Consider the following 17,986-nt stretch of genomic DNA (forward strand, 5'->3'; position numbering starts at 1 on the left):
GTTGGACATTAGGAAAAACTTCCTGTCAGAGTGGTTAAACACTGGAATAAATTGCTTAGGGAGGTGGTGGAATCTCCATCACTGGGGACTTTTAAGAGCAGGTTGGAAAAACACCCAGCAGGGATGGTCTAGATAATATTTAGTCCTGCCTCAGGTGAAGGGACTGGACTAAATGACCTCTCAAGGTCCCTTCCAGTTCTATGATTCTACGATTCACTACCGAACAAGATGTGAAGTTCCTTTAAAGAGCCACCCATATGGAATGAATACATTACATTTTACTTAAATCTCATTAAATCATCACAATTTTTTAAATTCCTTTCCCATCACTGGGAATGACTGATTACGAAGCTATTGTAGGTAAACAGAAGCTTATATCTTTGCAATCAGACAGTTGCTCTACAAGAGAAGTTCTTTCAGTGATATCCCAATATAATACCAAAGCACTACTGCAATATTGAATTGTCATGTCATAGTACTTTGTTGAATCCATTGCTCAAATTAGGACGGAATAACAAGGCAATTACCCAAAAGAGATTCTATTTACAGTAGACACTCAGAGTTACAAACAGCTTGGGAATGGAGGTTGCTCGTAACTCTGAACAAGACGTTATGGTTTTCTTTCAAAAGTTTACAACTGAACATTGACTCAATACAGCTTTGAAACTTTACTTTGCAGAAGAAAAACGCGGCTTTTAACTATCTTAATTTAAATGAAACAAGCATAGACAGTTTCCTTACCCTGTAAATTTTTTTTTTAAAATAAGTTTACATTTAACACAGTACTGTGCTGCATTTGTGGGTTTTTTGGGTCTCTGCTGCTGCCTTATTGCGTACTTCCAGTTCCAAATGAGGTGTGGGTTGACTGGTCAGTTCATAACTCTGGTTATCATAACTCTGAGGTTCAACTGTACAACACAAATAAATTGCTAATGGAAACATCAAAGAAACCATACAGGACAACTTCATAGGTAACATGTTGCTACTATTGCTATATTATTTAAACCCCGGAATAGATTCAATTCACATAACATACTGTACATTGTTCCAGTGTTCAACACTCGAACCTACAGTCTTAGCATGCAGTTTAAGGAAAAAGAAAAGGAGTACTTGTGGCACCTTAGAGACTAACCAAGCTTATGCTCAAATAAATTGGTTAGTCTCTAAGGTGCCACAAGTACTCCTTTTCTTTTTGCAAATACAGACTAACACGGCTGTTACTCTGAAACCTGTCAGTAGTTTAAGGAAAGAGAGTTTTCATGTAACTAGAACACCTAGAGGGATTTATGGAACTGCCTACAGCTCATGCTGGAACACAAATGACTGCTTAAGCTACAAGAAGCATAGTTTAGCTAAAATCACTACATATAGATTTCAGGATCTTAGATCTAACCCATGTACTCTGCAACTTCTCTCTACTGCCACTGTCACTGTAAGCAGCTGTTTGTTTGATTTTCACCATACATAAGAGGCAGCAAACAGTAAGGATGCAATTCTGGCCTCACTGAAGTTTTGCCTTTGACTTCAATGCAGCCAGGATTTCACCTTAAATTTTCTCAAATATACTTTCAGATGATTTTATAATCTAGAAGTGGAAACTTCCACAGAACAGACCTCTTTCTGGTACCAATATTTAAGTTTGAGTATTGGGTGCCAGTAGTAATGCTCAGAATAAATGAACCGGAGTTGCGGACAGATTATCCCACAATACAGGTAACCTCAAAAATAGCCTGTCTGGCCAATCACACTGCTTTCCTGAGACTGCAAACTCTGTATTTTTAGTCTTGTAAAATATATGTCAAGGGTAACCCATATTCCACCTGTAACTGGATGCACCACAGGCCTCTCTCCATCTTGTTCCATGGAGAAGCTAAGTGACGCAGAGGATAAAAATTTTCAAAAGCACCAAAAGGGCTCATGAGTTTTTCCAAATGTGATTTAAGCACTCAGGAACCTAAGTCACACAGAAAGTCAATGTAATTTAGGCTCCCAAGGACTTAAGTCAATTTAGAAAAAGGGACTTAAGTGCTTTTGACCCAGACTGCGTTTCTCCCTTCTCTCTATAGCTAAACTCATTTTGAAAAATTAACAAATATTAAACTAGAAGCTTTATCAAGTACAGAATGTCATGGGATGTTTCTGCCAATGTGATCTAATCTATTTAGGGTTACTCCCATTCATTAGAATACTTTTAAATGCTCCCTTAAATTTCATCTAGGCTCTAAATGTACAGGGTGAATCTTAACCAAAAACTGGAAAGACTATTTCCATGTATTCAAAAAGACATGGAAGCTGTATCACATAAATATTTTGAAGTGTTATTGGTTTATCCCAATTACATATTTGCAAAGCACTATTTTTGCCAAGTGAACAAGCCCCACACCACAGACAATATCACGTTCTGTCTTGGGCCTGGTCTACACTAGAAAATCAAGTCAGCTTAACTACGTCACTAAGGGGTGTGAAAAATCCACACCCCTGAACGGCATAGTTAAGCCAACCTAGCCCTCAGTATAGACAGTGCTAGATTGACAGAAGGCTCTCCTGTTGACAACACAAATCCCACTTGTAGGGGATGGAAGTACTGTATTTTGTCAGCAAAAGTAAAGACAAACAGCGTTTATGCTGGCCGACTTTTTGCAACAAGGCCGTGTCACTAAAAGCTGTATAGTGTAGACAAAACCTCAGTTAGCATCCAGACTCATTTGTATACAACCAATTAATTTTAGCAGCTCAAACTATTGAACTTCGAAGTCTGGTATAATTTCAAGTGCATCTAGAGAGACTACATCCATTGCTAGTTTATAAACAGAATTTCCAAAGGTGTGTAAAGCCCCCTGGAAACATTATAGGAGACAGTGAATCATCAAGATAGGGAAAATTTACGCAAAGTATAAATTTGCAGTCTCTCTTTTTGAGGAGCTCATTTATCCCTCCCTCAATGTGCTCAGCTTCTTGCAGTTCTACATCTTGTATCTGCCTCCAAATACAATTTCTGCCAGTTAACAATGTACTTTCTACAGCAGCGATCAGTGGCTTGTTCAAAATGCACTAAAATAATTTAGAAGATGAGCTTGCATTAGAAAATTACAGTACAACCTCATTTTTACAGAAGTAATGAAGGGCATCAGATAAGTTTGGACAAAAATTTTTCAGTGTAATTAAGAGACACTCAGGGACATGACACTTCTAAATTACAGGGAATCTCAACTAATTGAGGCTGTACTGACAATCTCTCTGGAGGAATATTATGCAAAGTTCTGGTAGCTGGAATGGAAAATAAAATCAGTAATAACTGTAACAGAGTTAAAAGAAAGTTATAAAATCCAGCGTCTCTCAGGTCCCCACATAGACAAGCCAACTCAAAATAAAGAGGAATTAACTAAAGGTGTGAAGTTAAAGCACATTACTTATGAATGAGAATGTCCACATGGGTGTAAAGTGGCCTTAAATTTACTGGAGGAGGACTAAACTGAACTGAACTACTGCCACTTTACTTCTGAATGAGACCATCCACTTCACAACTTCAGTTAATTCAGTTTAACGTTCCTGACGGTCCTCATGTAGACATGCTCTCAGTTTTAATCTTTCATCAAGTGTTACAGTTCACTGGCTGCCATTTTAAGGAAAAGGAATACAAGTGGGAATAAATGCTCAGAGTACCACACACGCAAAGCAGTTCTCTTAAAGGTGACCTGCAAAGAAAAAAAAAAAAAAAAGGGGGCTTGTAACTTGTTTCTTTACAATGTAACAAAGCAGAGTATAAAGAAAAGGAGGACTTGTGGCACCTTAAGAGACTAACCAATTTATTTGAGCATAAGCTTTCATGAGCTTCAGCTCACTTCAATGCATCCGATGAAGTGAGCTGTAGCTCATGAAAGCTTATGCTCAAATAAATTGGTTAGTCTCTAAGGTGCCACAAGTCGTCCTCCTCTTTTTGCAGATACAGACTAACACGGCTACTACTCTGAAAGCAGAGTATGTTTCTGCAAAAAGTTTTTTCTTCCTTCTTGCTTTTTTTACATTATAAATTCAAGTCTTGTCTACTCTGGACAACTAGGAGAATTGGAAAACTGGCAAGATAACAACACAGATATTAAAGAAAGGAACCCTGATTTTTTATTTTTTTTAGAGGGGAAGTAATTTTTATTCAGACTTTTTTTTTTTTTTAAAAATGGTTTTTAAAATTTTTTTTTTGTTAACATCTATTTTATTTGTACACTTAACAAATAATGTTTGGTTTTTTTTTCTTAAGGATTTAGCAACCTCTTCTGTTAAGGACCAGGAAAGCTCCCTATACATGAGTCACCCAAGGAGTCTTTCCTCCAAAAAACAGAAGAGGAGGGGCAGGGAGGAGAAGAGACAATCTTGATATTTCTAATACATCTCAGGAAAAAAACAAGCAAAAGAAAGCCCCCAAACTACAGGCTCTCTTTTTTACATCATGATGAAAACACAGACAAACAATGTTTTTCCTTTGCACGTGACCTTGAATATCCTCTCCATGGAAATACATTCAAAATCTAAATAACTTTAAGGCTAAAGTGTGATACTTTTCCCATAATAAGGAGAAGGCACAGCTGTATTTAGAACACAACGCAGTCAGAAGCAAAAGCATACAACATTTTAACAGAAAGCCTTATTAACATCATTAAAAGTAGTCTGTAAATGTTTTTGTGCCTCAAACTGACTTTCCCGGACAGCTAAAAGGATTTACATGATCTGGAACTCCTTACATGAACATTTTTTTAAAAAGGAGTTTAGTATACCTTACACAGGAAAACAATACAACAGAAATATTGAAATAACTGAGATACTCTGATGTAGACACAGTAATCCTAGAGGATTGTCAAGGAAGACATACAGAAAGGATAACTGAATTAACCCCTTTGCCCCCATAAGCTTTCTTTTCTCCTCCTCACCCCACCCCCTCCTCAGGAAAATGTTCAACATCCCCCGACCCCCAAAGCATATATCAATGGTATAATACAGTGGTTCTCAAACTTTCCAGACTACAGTACTCTTGCAGGACTCTGATTTATCTTGAGTACCCCCCAAGTTTCACCTCACTTAAAAACTACTTGCTTTTAAAAAATCAGACATAAAAATACAAAAGTGTCACAGCACACTGTTACTGAAAAAATGCTTACGTTCTCATTTTACCATATAATTACAAAATAAATCAACTGGAATATAAATACTTTACTTACATTTCAGTGTATGGTATACAGAGCAGTATAAACAAGTCATTGTCTGTATGAAATTTTAGTTTGTACGGACTTCACTAGTGCTTTTTGTGTAGCCTGTTGTAAAACTAGGCAAATATCTAGATGAGTTAATGTGCCCCCGGGAGACCTCCAAGTACCCCCAGCGACACACATATCCCTGGTGGAGAACCACTGATAATTTATACACATATATGCACGTGCACATTGAGTTTGTGTTTAAATAATCTTGTTTAAAAAGGGAAATGTTAATGATAGATCAATATATGTTACTTAATATTATAAACTCTGTATTAAGATATGTACCTATACATATCAAGTCAATGTAATTGTAAAATGTCTATTGATATTTTGGGTCATTTACAATAATTAAATATTTTCCTAAAGCAAACAAAAAAGAAATTAAAAAACCCCACTGTTACACACTTAAGAGGCTCTTCTATATATCAAATGTAAGTACAATATATATATCCATCTCTCATCAAGCTTGCCTTGGTATCTTGCCTTCACTACTATAAATTATCAGGGAAGATAAAAATCTTGGCAGTTTATAAAAAATATTTTTTTCTTATTTAAATAAGATATTTTATTTACATGTAAAGAGCTCTTTACTTTCTTCCCATTTTATAATCTTAAATTGCTAAACTAGATATTTTATATGTTTCTTTAATTAGCTTCCTAATTGTTAGTAGAACAAGATTGTAGATTTCACACTTAAAATCATCATCTATGCTGTAAAAGACTAATCCAGGACCTCATTAACATCCTTATTATGAGAACACCACAAACTCAATCAAAACACAACATTGATAAGCAATCAGCCTCTCCTATATTTGCAACCAACATTACCTTCCAATATACTGAGCCTCCACAAGTCAAGAAAGCTGAAATGCTTCAACAAGGCTATACCTCTCTATAACGGTCTGCAGTTTGAAGATAATGGGACCTGAGCACCTAAATCATTTAGGTACATTTAAAAATCCTATTCTCAGGTGCCTAAATTTGGGCTTAAGAGCCTAACTTTAGGCTCCTAGTTTTGAAAACTTGGCCTGTACGTATAAAAGAGTTCACAATTATTGTGCTAAGGTATTTAAAGTCTAAAAAAATTTAATTAACGCTGAAGCACTTTTGTTTTAAGTGACAAAGATTTTATCCACTAAGAAAATATTAATATTTTGGTTTTTGCCTATAGCTGTTTTATAACATTCAAAGAAGATACCCTACCACTATATTTTTAAAAAGAATTTGTAATTAATTTGGTTATATAATAGCACAAGTTTTCAAGTTAGTTTTACAAAACTTCAACATGACGTAAATCCATAATTGATTAAAATTCAAGTGATTTTAATCAATTATTTAAAACTGCTTTGATTTATATTGCTCTACCCTGTAAATGTACATTATAACTGTTGGATACGGTGTTGCTGTAGCCACGTTGGTCCCAGGACATTAGAGAGAGAAAGTGGGAGAGGTAATATAACTGTTGGCTCATGAAGATGACAGCCAAAGACAGCATACATCAAGATAAAGAAGTTAATCCCACATCTTTTACAGTTCCCATAATTGTCTCATCTTCATTTTAAGTCTTTACACACAGGAACTGTCGCTGGTTGAGAGGTGTGGCAGATGCTAATTTATTACTAAGGAATATCAATTGCTTTTTGTTTTTCCATTATTTTAAAAAGAATAAATTAACAAAGCATTTAGAAGGCAAGACTATCCAGATGGGACCAACGTCAAGTTAGAGCAAATTTGGAACCAAAAGTCTTCACAATATCCTTTCAAAATGTAAATAAGTAAAACTCAAAAATACATGCACATATGCTTATAGTGACTGAAGATATTTTCTTTAGAACCCTAACAGTAGTAACTACACATCAATACCAGAAAGCAACTAGTCTGGTATATTTAGGCTTTGAACCCAGTTCAATCAGACAAGTATATTTGCAGATCCACAGTTATTGTCATTGCAAAAGAATACCGTAGCTGGTGCTCAGGATCAAAGTAACACATTAAAAGCCAATTAAAAGAGGAAATAATAGCTGAAAGATGTTGGTGTGGCACGCACCTTCAGTATCATCACGCAATTGCTCCACCAAATCTGTCAAATCCTCCCAAGAGTCTTTGCAAACAGCAAAAAGAAAGGAAAAGAAAGATAAAATGTCATGCAAGCCATGATCTAAAGGAAAGAATCAAAATCAAGATATAAGAAAGGGAAAACAGAAGAGGAGATTTCTGTAATACAACACTCAGTTTGCAGTAGTAAGATTTGCAATTCAAAAGGATTTATTAGTCTGCACAAAGCAATATAGCAAAGCTTTATCAGAGAAAAGAAAGCATTTATTGCACAGTTAGGTTTGGAGATTTTTGTTTGTTTAAGCCTTAAGGCTGACACTTCTGTAAAACATTTATTAATAAAAAAATCCAACTAGAAAGACGTATTTTTTTTTAGAACTATACAAATCTAAGTACTGACGTTCTCATATTTAACTTTATGCAACTTCAGCATCTGCCTCAGTCCTCTTTCCATATGACCACCTAAACATGCCTACAAATGAAAAACAAGCCCTGTAAGTCTTTTTTAGTAAAATCAATTAGGCTAGAACGGACCATAACTCAGATTTCCAATATGCTGCAGATATGTCCAAGATGACTTCAGTCATGTCATAGTTTAAATTGTTTCACACAAATGAGGGTACACTGACATCTCCGTAACTGTCTCTTACTCTGCGATGCACTTCTGTAGACAGCTGATAGGCAAGGGGGCAGAGGTAGAGATCCTAGCAGAGAAGTGAAGAGGCGGGGCGGGGGAGGGAGGTACTGAGCAAAGTACACATTCCACTAAGATCTCCTTCCTGCCCGCCGCTTCCCCCCGCCCCCCGGGAAAGCTACAGCTAACCTTCTCCTCCAAAGAAACACTGTTAATTTGTGAATAGCAAAGACAGTCATACTGTGCATATAAAATAAAAGTGAAAATGTGATAGAGATCCTAAAATTATTGAGCAGAAGATAAAATCTCCCATAGCATATTCTTACTCACCAATCTTCATATTCTAAAACTAAACAGCTCATTCTGATTATTTTTTGGAAATTAGTTTCACACCAGAATTCTTGTATTTTCCAGATGTTCCGTTTTTCTTATTCTAAAGCAAAGCTGTTGCATATATTGAGAGTAATGGAGTGAAACTGCATTTCATTTTCACAGGACAGAATCTTTATAAGTATTGAAGCTAGTGTTATTCAGTAATTTAATATTTGTGGGAAACGCTTTCTATAATGAAATTATTTAAGATAAGAGGTGCCTAATATCTATTGGATACAGTTTTGTAGTTTAAATCATAAAAGGGTCTAGTAATTCTTGTTAATTAATAGGATTTACAAGCACTGGTAAAGAACAGCCCCAGCCCCTAATAATTCCCTAATCCTTATTTACATACATGTAAAGGAATTCCAGAGGTTTTAAGTCACAATCACATCACCATCAGAAACAGATGATTAAACAAAGATTCATTCCTTCTTTGTGCAAATGTTCATGGTAATAAAGAATAAATGAGGAAAAAACCCACAATGTTAAAAATTTCCAAATACAATGAAGAAAAATGTCCACTAGGCATCAGCAGATTGTTAATACACTTTTTCCTTTTCCTCTGCTTTGATTTTTGTCATCCTCCACATCTAATGCATGCATAGTACAAGACACTTGTGAATCTCCAATTCTATATTTACTTTCTTTCCCTCAATCTTATCTCTTCCCATGGATCCCCACATCTAAAACCCATGACATCATAAGGTATTTTCCACCAAACCCTAGGCTTTGCTATTATGATCGTCTGATCTACATGCCTGCTGATGACTGCACAAACAACAGATTTAATTTATTACTTTTTAAAAAGTTAGATATTGTAGTGTGCCTTCCTGCAGTGATCTTCTGACATTTCTGTTTTCTTTAGCTGTTAACGCACAAAAATATCCCTGAAGGCCAACAGTTTCTAACATATGAATCACGATATCAGGTCAGATCAGTTAAGTCCAACTAGTCTAGTATTCTGTACCAGATACTTCAAAGGAAGGTTCAAGAAACCTTTTGGTGGGCATCGCATGGGCCAAATCTGGCCCACAAGCCATATATTTGACATCCCAGAGCTAGGGTTTTAAAGAAAAACACAGATATTTCCAGGGAATTTTTTCCACACACCACCATAGGCATCAATCCTATTCACTTTCAGAGCTGGGAGCAGCACAGGAGCTGCATAAAGTTGAGCTTACAGCTGAGGCTAAAGGAACCATTAGCTGCATAAAACCAAATTCATGAGAAAGTTTGTGAGCGAGTGAAAAAACTGGTACTAAGAGAAACTGAATCAACTTAGAAGTTACACTTTTGTCGAAAATCTTATTACTACAAGTAACACCCAAAATTAGTTTAACAAATGTAGAGCAAAATGTTTTTGTTTCTTCTTTATTTCTTGTTCAATTGACAGCACTTTGTGTATGGTCAGTTTCTATGTTAACTCTGTTATCAGTTTCCCCCCCATTTGTGTGGGTCTCTCACACAGCAAAAAGGAACAGACTTTTTTTTTAAATAGAGACAGGAAACACTCAAAATTGTGAATACTGGGACAGCTGTAGTAAGTGAAAATACTTAAAATTCATTTTTTAAAATGACTGTATTTCATCTTCATGGCATCTCTTTAACAGCATTTCCAACTTTGATTCTGCTTTTGCCAACATCACCACAGTGTTCCAAGTCTTAATTACTGTATATCAACCCAATTCAGGTTACAGAAAGATAAAGACTTCAGTTCAAGACTGCAAAAAAAATTTTAAAAAAGTTTTCACAGTCAAATTAAAATCTTGAAAAGTCTAATGTTATGGATTTGTAATATTACATAAAAATAAGTGTACTGTGAAGCTTTTGTTTGGAAAAGTGCAGGAAGAAAAAAGCTTTAAGGACAGATTCATATTAAAACCTCTAATATACCTAAGTAGCAATGCTGCCTGTGTTTTAAGGAGAAAAATACGGTGACATTTTACATATGTTATGAATACAATAAATTATTTGTAACTAAGTCTATCTTCATCTATTTTCCAAATCAGAGAGGTGTTGCTACTTTACAACACAGAAGAAGTGTGGGATAAAAGTTACTGTGCCACAGAACACACATGCATATTGCTTAAAAAAAATTAGAAAACTAACAGGCTGTATGAGCTGAAGCAACCCCCAGACACAAACGATAAACTTACACACATTGTCAGAGATAAATATATCTACTTTGCCTACTAGCCAGTAAGTGGCTCCTCTGCAGCACCCAGTACTGCATTCATTAGAAATATTTTCCCCCTCCCAATATCTTCACACTAGTGTCAAAGAATCTCCTGCATTTTTAAAATTTTCCTTTCGTTACTTCACACAATTTGTAATGACCCTTTTGTCCAGTGTATAAGGATGATTTTAAATAAATCTACCCGACCTTTCTTAAAAAGTGTTCATAAACATTGACTGAATGAGTAAGGAAATGTACAAGCAATGAGAAAGAGTGTGTATATGACAGGGCAGCTGTCCTCTGTGCCACCATTTCGTTTCTGCTATGAAGAACCTTATAAAATGGTGGCTACTCCTGAAGGGACCGCATAGATTTACATTAAAACAATCCTTTGTCCCACCTTTGCCTTTTTGGGGGTGATCATTCAAATTTGCAATTTTTTTCCTCTGAGATTCCAGAGCAGACACAATACTTAAAAGGCCACGTATACCAAAACTCATAATAAGTAGTGCAGCTAATAATGGAATTTGATCATACATATGTTCTCCTGTATGAGAAGCAGCCTTAAGCAAAAATTCTTAAAAAGCAGAAAATACTAGGCATTAAAAAAGCTGCATTTTCATAAGCAAATAAGATTTAAAAAACCCAAAAGGGACTCAGTGTCCAATAAATTTCTAACAGCTCTGTTGACTGCTAACATACCAATTTTTAAAAAGCAATTAGTGATGAGAAATGTTACATAGCTGTGTTCAGTTTTCTAAAAATTGAAATTATGATGAAGACAGATTTGGGTTGAGATAGAAACCCCTTAAAATATGTTAAGTCCAGGAAACTATAATGCCAGTGCCCATGCCCAAGACCATTGTGGCTATCCACTTTAGCAGAATGCTTTCCCAAACCCAGAAGTTCACTCATTCCCTTGGCCTGTGTGCTTTGAAGAAGAGACAACATAAGATCTTGTGTGACAAACTGGTCAAAAAGACCGCACAAGGGGAAAAGTAGTGATATTCCATAGCACTGCACAGCCTCAAAACCCCCCACTACACGAAGGACTTAACTACAAATTAAGGAAGGGTGGGAGGGGTCGTGGCCTGTGACATAGTGGGAAGAACCAGAGTTAAATGAAATATCTGCTTTGATTTACACGTTTTTCTGATTGAGGATTGGTGGGAGGAAAAGGTCAGCCACAGAGCCTAAAGCCCAGGACAAGTGTTCCTTTAAGTTTCTTCACTTAAATATCCCATATACACCCCTCATAAAAAACTGAGTAAAACCTTATAGCACTGTCTTGCACACAAATACCTATATATTTCAAATCAAGCAGACTTCAAAATTGTAGTTTTGAAAAACTAACACGGGCACAGGATAACCACTCTCTGCTGGAGTTCCTACTCATACATATCAAGGGGGCTCAGCACACAGTGTGACAGTACCTTTAGCTGGGCCCCCACGTGTTAGAGCACGGGGCTCTGTGGCTTCCACAGTGATTTACTATTGCTTTTTATTTTCCGTGGCTCACCTGCGCAGGCCCACCATATTTTCTAACATTGTGTTATACAGATGTAAGAGAATGGCTTGCCATAATTTAGTACAATGCTCTGGCATTTATGTGGAATTGGAGTCCTCATGGAAATTCACCAAAAAAGTGTTACACAGCCTTAAAATGTTATATCAGATTCACATTCCTCTGAACATGGTTTAAATGGAAAAAAATATTTTGTACATACCTATTATGACCTTAACACTTAAGGAGAACCAGAAAGGTATGCTATGTTTAAAAAGGACAAAAACAAAAAACCCACCATCATGTTAGAAAATGAAATTAACATGATGCGGGATTTAAGCAAAAGTGAATCTGAGGGCCTTTAAACCATCTTGTTGTTACCTACTATGAAAAGCCTGACTGGGAAACATTAATTTAAAATACCAATAATGAATGTGTCCCTTAGAATATGTGCTAACTACTGATGCTAAACTATCTATTCAATCTCGTATTTAGCTGTGACACTCTTCGTACCTTTCCCAGACCTGAAGAAGAGCTCTGTGTAGCTCGAAAGCTTGTCTCTCTCACCAATACCGCACGCACCTTTGCTCGAATATCCTGGGACCAACACAACATATTCCAGGGTAGAGTCAATGTCTTACATTTGCATTAACTTTTGTCACTCTACTCACACCTCCCAATTAAATTCCAGCGTTTCTAGTGAAGACATACTGTCACAAACTGTTTTTTGTTTTTCCTCACAATGTTGTCACCCCTTGTGTTAATATACTTGCTATTTAGCATGCATCTTTTCGTTTTTGTAGTGCCATGATCATGGACGTGCACTTGATATTGAGCAAAGATTTGCATTCAGTTGTATAATTCAGGAAAGTCATACATCGGTAATAAAGTGGAAGGGAATGAAAAAAGTTTGTTTATGAGGGAATAAGAGTCAGTACTTCTAGGGCCCCATCATCTCCGCAACTGCACACTTGCAACTTCCATTAAGGTTAATTGGAATTGTCCACTGTGGGCAAGTGATGGTACAACTGGGCTTCTGTTCTATTCCTATCAATGACTCACAGCATGATTTTAGGCAAGTCACTTAACCTCTATCCCACAATTCACCCGTGTATCCATTAGATATAAAGGTATCTCCCTACCTTACAGGGGTTTTGGAGGCTTGATTCATTAGTGTCTGTAAAGATCTTCACAGTCCTTGGATGTGAATTGCCAAGGAAGTGTAAATATTATTTAAGAGATTCTTCACAAGGCATTTTTATCTTGCAAAAAGGCAACCCATTTTCTTTCAAGAACACAAAAGCTGCCTCCTATTGTTTCAACCAGGAGTTTAGACCTCACTCATCACCATAATATCAGAGTGCCTTATAAAGTCATAATCCATTATGCAATTTAATCCTCACTCTTCCTCTCCAAATAGGTTGTCCTGTCACTCCTCATTGCCCCATTCCTCATTACAAGAGGAAAGCTGAAGTCAAAGTGAGTTTTACAGTTGTTTCTCTCTACAAGCATTTTAACATATGTAGGCCCCAAAGCATGCAACTCGGGTCTTAATGTATGTCACTTGCATAAATGAATGAATGAATGTTTATGCTGCTACTTGGGAAGGATTTGAAGATTCTGTAATGATAAAATAAGTAATAGATATGGTTTTATTTTGAATTTAAAAAGATGGAATAATGCCAGTAAAGAAACTGCAGAAAAACAATTTTCAGTTAAAAAAGCTGGCTCAATACATGGTGAACTATGTTGATGGAGTAATAATATATGGGTGACATTTAAATAAAGCATTTATTTTTGAAGTATCTGTATAAATTCTTCTTCATACAAAAATGCATTAATAAAAACTTTAAAAACTCCTGGCCAAAAGCAAGAAAAAGATTCAACCCAATTTGTTGTTAAACTACCAAAAATTAGATTAACATGAAAGATGTACCCTTTTACCATGTAACTGAGTCACTATAATTCAACTTTCTAAATATAGTGTTTTAAAGATAAGTGAAGTAGTGTATTTGATACAATACATTATTCTTCATGTCAAATAAGTCTCTCATAATAAGGCTGTGATGCATACTGCTCATGCTCCCAATTACAAACTGATCCCATCGGTACTAAAATTATTAACCTGTGAAACTCTGGCTAAAGTGAAGCCATGTCTTTCAAGGGAGAGGGGAGAAATTAAACAGAACTTTCACTCCACCTCAGATGCACTCATCGTTAGCTATCCCTATGAAAATTCATGACTATTTTGCACTTTACAATTGTCCACAAAAGCTCAACTCTCAATTCCATTTGAATACTATCTGTCCACATGGACATTTATAAAGTAAATAAAGGAGTAAAGTAAATAAAGTAAAGTACTCCTTTTCTTTTTGCGAATACAGACTAACACGGCTGTTACTCTGAAACCTAAAAATAAAGTGTTTTCTACTTTTTAACCCATAAAAAGATTGACTGTATTGAAAACAAAACAGAAAAAACCTCTAGCAGCATCTCTCATTTTGTGTTATTTGTGTAACAAAAACAATGTTCCAATTTTTCAGTGACCTACCACTGTTCTACCAAAATAAAAAACGACAATGGCTAAATTGAATTTTATTCTTTACATCTAGATAAAATTATGGCCTTTTGAGGTCACCAAGTTAACTACCACCAATAACTTCAGGAGCTGAAAAAAAAGGAAACGAAAAGCATTTATTTATAATTTTGAGGGTCTGTGAGTGGGTTTTGTTTTGTTTTAGTTATATACAATGTTTAAGACAAAAATTACTTCTAGAGGCTGAAGAGTTGTGCTAAATCTAACCTGGAGCATGATCCTACTCTTGTATAAGTCAATGGGACAGATTCTGCTCTCAGTTACATCAGCAAAATCCAGAGTAATTCTACTGAAGCAAATAGAGTTACTCCAGATTTACACTGGTGTAACAGATCAGAATCTGGCCCCAAAACAGCTTTGCCTTTGTCTTAAGTGGGAGCAGAAATAGGCCCTGCTTTTATAGAAACTAATATGACTGCATGAAAAGGTGGTTTTGTTTTGGGGTTTTTGTTGTTTTGTTTTTTAAATATTAATGCCTGAGCAATGGTTTGGCTGAAGCTACTGAATTACCACGATGTTCTTATATTCCTGAAATATTACCTCCTTTCTTGCCCCTCCACCTCAAAACCACAAAATCAATTTGAAACTAGCTTTCTTAAGGGAATTCTAATGTAATTCAGCAGCTCCTCAACAGGGGAATGACAGAAGGCCTCTCTTCATAAATAGTGAGCACCACCGTGCTGAGCCTCATTCTGTTTGAGAAATTAGTATTACATCCACAAAGGTTCCAGTTTTACACACATTCGCCATCTAGCCAAAAAAAGTCTTAACATCCTGTGTATTCACATGATATTTAGGGTTGCTTTTAAACTCTTCTTCTGATATTTGTCTGACTGAAATTATCAATATGAAATGTTTTGGTGGGACATACAAAATCAGAATAACTCATAACTTCCTTCAGTGGCCTGCTTTATGTTTAATACACATTTTCTAATTAAATTTGCAGTAAGGAGTCGACAGAAAATGACAACAAAATGAACTTACACTGTTTCTCTGGACCATTGAAAAAAGATACTGATGTAATATTTTTGTAACTTGCTGGTTTACCAGAAATCCTGGTCTCTCCACTTCAGAATAACTAAAAGGAAGCAGGAACTTTCTAAAAATAATTTAAATAATATTGTAGCAAGTCACACAGAGGTAAGTTTGAAAATTAAGATGCTCTAGGACCCACCTATTGAGAAAATTGGGAGCCCAAGAGAGGAGAATCTGGAAACCACTAAAGCCTCCAATGTGGTCCAGCAGCAGAGCCTCAAAGGAAGTTAGATGAGGGCAATAAAATATATGATATAGTCTACATAAATAATAAATCAAAATTCATTAAATGAAAAACTCTCTTCACTGAGTCCTCCATTCTCTCTACTTCTCCATCCTCCTTTCATTTATTGTCCTTTTTTCACTCTTTCATTGAAAATTAATACTCTTCATTCCCTAGCTTCCCTTTCTTTATAAGCAAGCACAACACTCCTTCCTGTTTCTCAGTTCCACTCCCACTAGTTTATCATCATGTGTGATATGTGGACACCATCAACGTGGGGGAGGAATTTACTTCTTAGGTACTCAGATAACAGGAGACCCAGTCACAGACTAGGACAGCATTCAGCTAGGCACGGTACAAACAGAACAAAAAGCCTGTAAGCTCTTTGGGGCAGCGATTAAGTATAAGACAAGAGACAACAGATGGATCCAATGGGTCCAGGTACAGGAAACAGAAACACTATTGGTCACTGTGGTTTCAGAACACCAGCCACCTAGCCATTGTCAAGTTTTTTGTTGCCATCACAGCAAAGGAAAGTTTAAAGGAAGGATTTGAAGGATGATGTGATAAATGAAGTGGGGAGTAGCTCCCTTTAATGGACACTCAGCCAACCAGCTAGCTGTAAAATCCCCCTTGGAAGCTGCTCTTTGGCTACTTTATCTGTAAAGGGTTAAAAAGTCCCCCAGGTAAAAAAATAAAAAACAAATAAAAGTGGGCACCTGACCAAAGGAGCCAATGGGAACGTTACAACTTTTAAAAATGGGAAGAAACTTTCCCTTTGTCTGTTGTTCTCTGGGCTGTAGGGACAAAGAGCAGCAATGCTATAAGCAGGAATGTTGTGTAAGGTTTGAAACAGGTATGAAAAAGTATCTTCCATACCTAGAAGAAATTATTTGGATAGGGAATGTTTAGACAGACACAATCAGCTTTATTTCTTATTTTGGCTTGTGGAACTCCTCTGTGCTAACCCCTGATGCTTTTGTTTGCTTGTAACCTTTAAACTGAACCCCCAAGAAAGCTAGTTTGGGTGCTTACTTTTTGGAATTGCTCTTTTAAAATCTAGCAAAGTTTAAGTTCCAGATGTATTTTTTCCTTTTTGTTTTTAAGAAAATTTACCTTTTTTTAAGAACAGAATTGGATTTTGGTGTCCTAAGAGGTTTATGCATGTTTGATTAGCTGGTAGCACAGCTAATTTCCTTTGTTTTCTTTCTCAGCTCTTCCCTGGAGGGGGTGGGGTGGGGTGAAAGGGCTTATGGGTACCCCACAGGGAGGAATTCCCAAGTGTTCCTTCCTTGGTCCAAGGGGTTTTTTTGCATTTGGGTGATGGCAGTGTTTACCAAGCCAAGGTCAGAGAAAAGCTGTAACCTTGGGAGTTTAAGACAAGCCTGGAGTGGCAAGTATTAATTTTTAGAATCCTGGCGGGCCCCCACCTTCTGTACTCAAAGTGACAGAGGGGGATTAGCCTTGACAGAGGATAATAAGGTAGTTTGTGGATGTTTATGGGGAGCTCCTCCCAAGTGTGAGGGGCAGCATGGAAAAACCACAAAGGTGCTTGTTTGAATATTTAACAAGTAAGCGAGGCTGGCATCCATGCGAGATGGAGGTCTACCTTTCAATAGTAAATGAGAGATGATGGGTAGGGTCAGGATAGGATGTGAAGGGCCTTGTAAGTGAAGACAAGTAGCTTATGTTTGATGCAATAGATAAGAGGGAGCCAATGAAGGGATGTAAAGAGAGATATTAGGTAAGTAGGATATATTCTCAACATCTTCTGTGAATAGTACTTTTGATCAATATGAAATTTGTTAAGAAGAAGAGGGCCAAAACTGAAATCATTCAAATTCTATTCCATCATTAACTTTGGGGGTTTATATGCAGTGGGACCTGGATCTAAACAATCCATAGGTTACAGAATCAAGATCTGATTGAATAGGTTTTCCAAAGCCACGACAACCTCCTGTTTTCCCATCTCCACTATTAGAAGTACACCAAGTTTCCCAAAACAGCATGAAGATGATGTACTGTAACAGCTCAAAAGGGTAGCTATGTTTTATCACACCAACCCACACTACTCCAAAGAAAGTTCTATGAAAAGCAAATACCATAAGAGAAAAATGAAATAAATTCAAAGAACATTAGAAT

The 17,986-nt window shown here is 36.5% G+C and overlaps 1 protein-coding gene across 10 annotated transcripts in view; it reads right to left on the reverse strand.

Annotated features, from left to right (window-relative positions):
* RUFY3 (RUN and FYVE domain containing 3) overlaps positions 1–17,986 on the reverse strand; it is a 96,711-nt gene that overhangs the window by 64,967 nt on the left and 13,758 nt on the right. For 7 of the 10 annotated variants that reach the window (XM_073340393.2, XM_073340390.2, XM_073340396.2 and 4 more), the window contains exon 2: positions 7,294–7,347. The exons of the other annotated variants lie outside the window; for them this stretch is intronic. In XM_073340393.2, the coding sequence (XP_073196494.1) occupies positions 7,294–7,347 (54 nt within the window). The remainder of the gene's footprint in view (positions 1–7,293; positions 7,348–17,986) is intronic. 10 annotated transcript variants of the gene reach the window in all.

Source organism: Lepidochelys kempii, chromosome 4 (genome assembly GCF_965140285.1).
Source record: "Lepidochelys kempii isolate rLepKem1 chromosome 4, rLepKem1.hap1, whole genome shotgun sequence".
Classification (NCBI taxonomy): domain Eukaryota; kingdom Metazoa; phylum Chordata; order Testudines; family Cheloniidae; genus Lepidochelys; species Lepidochelys kempii.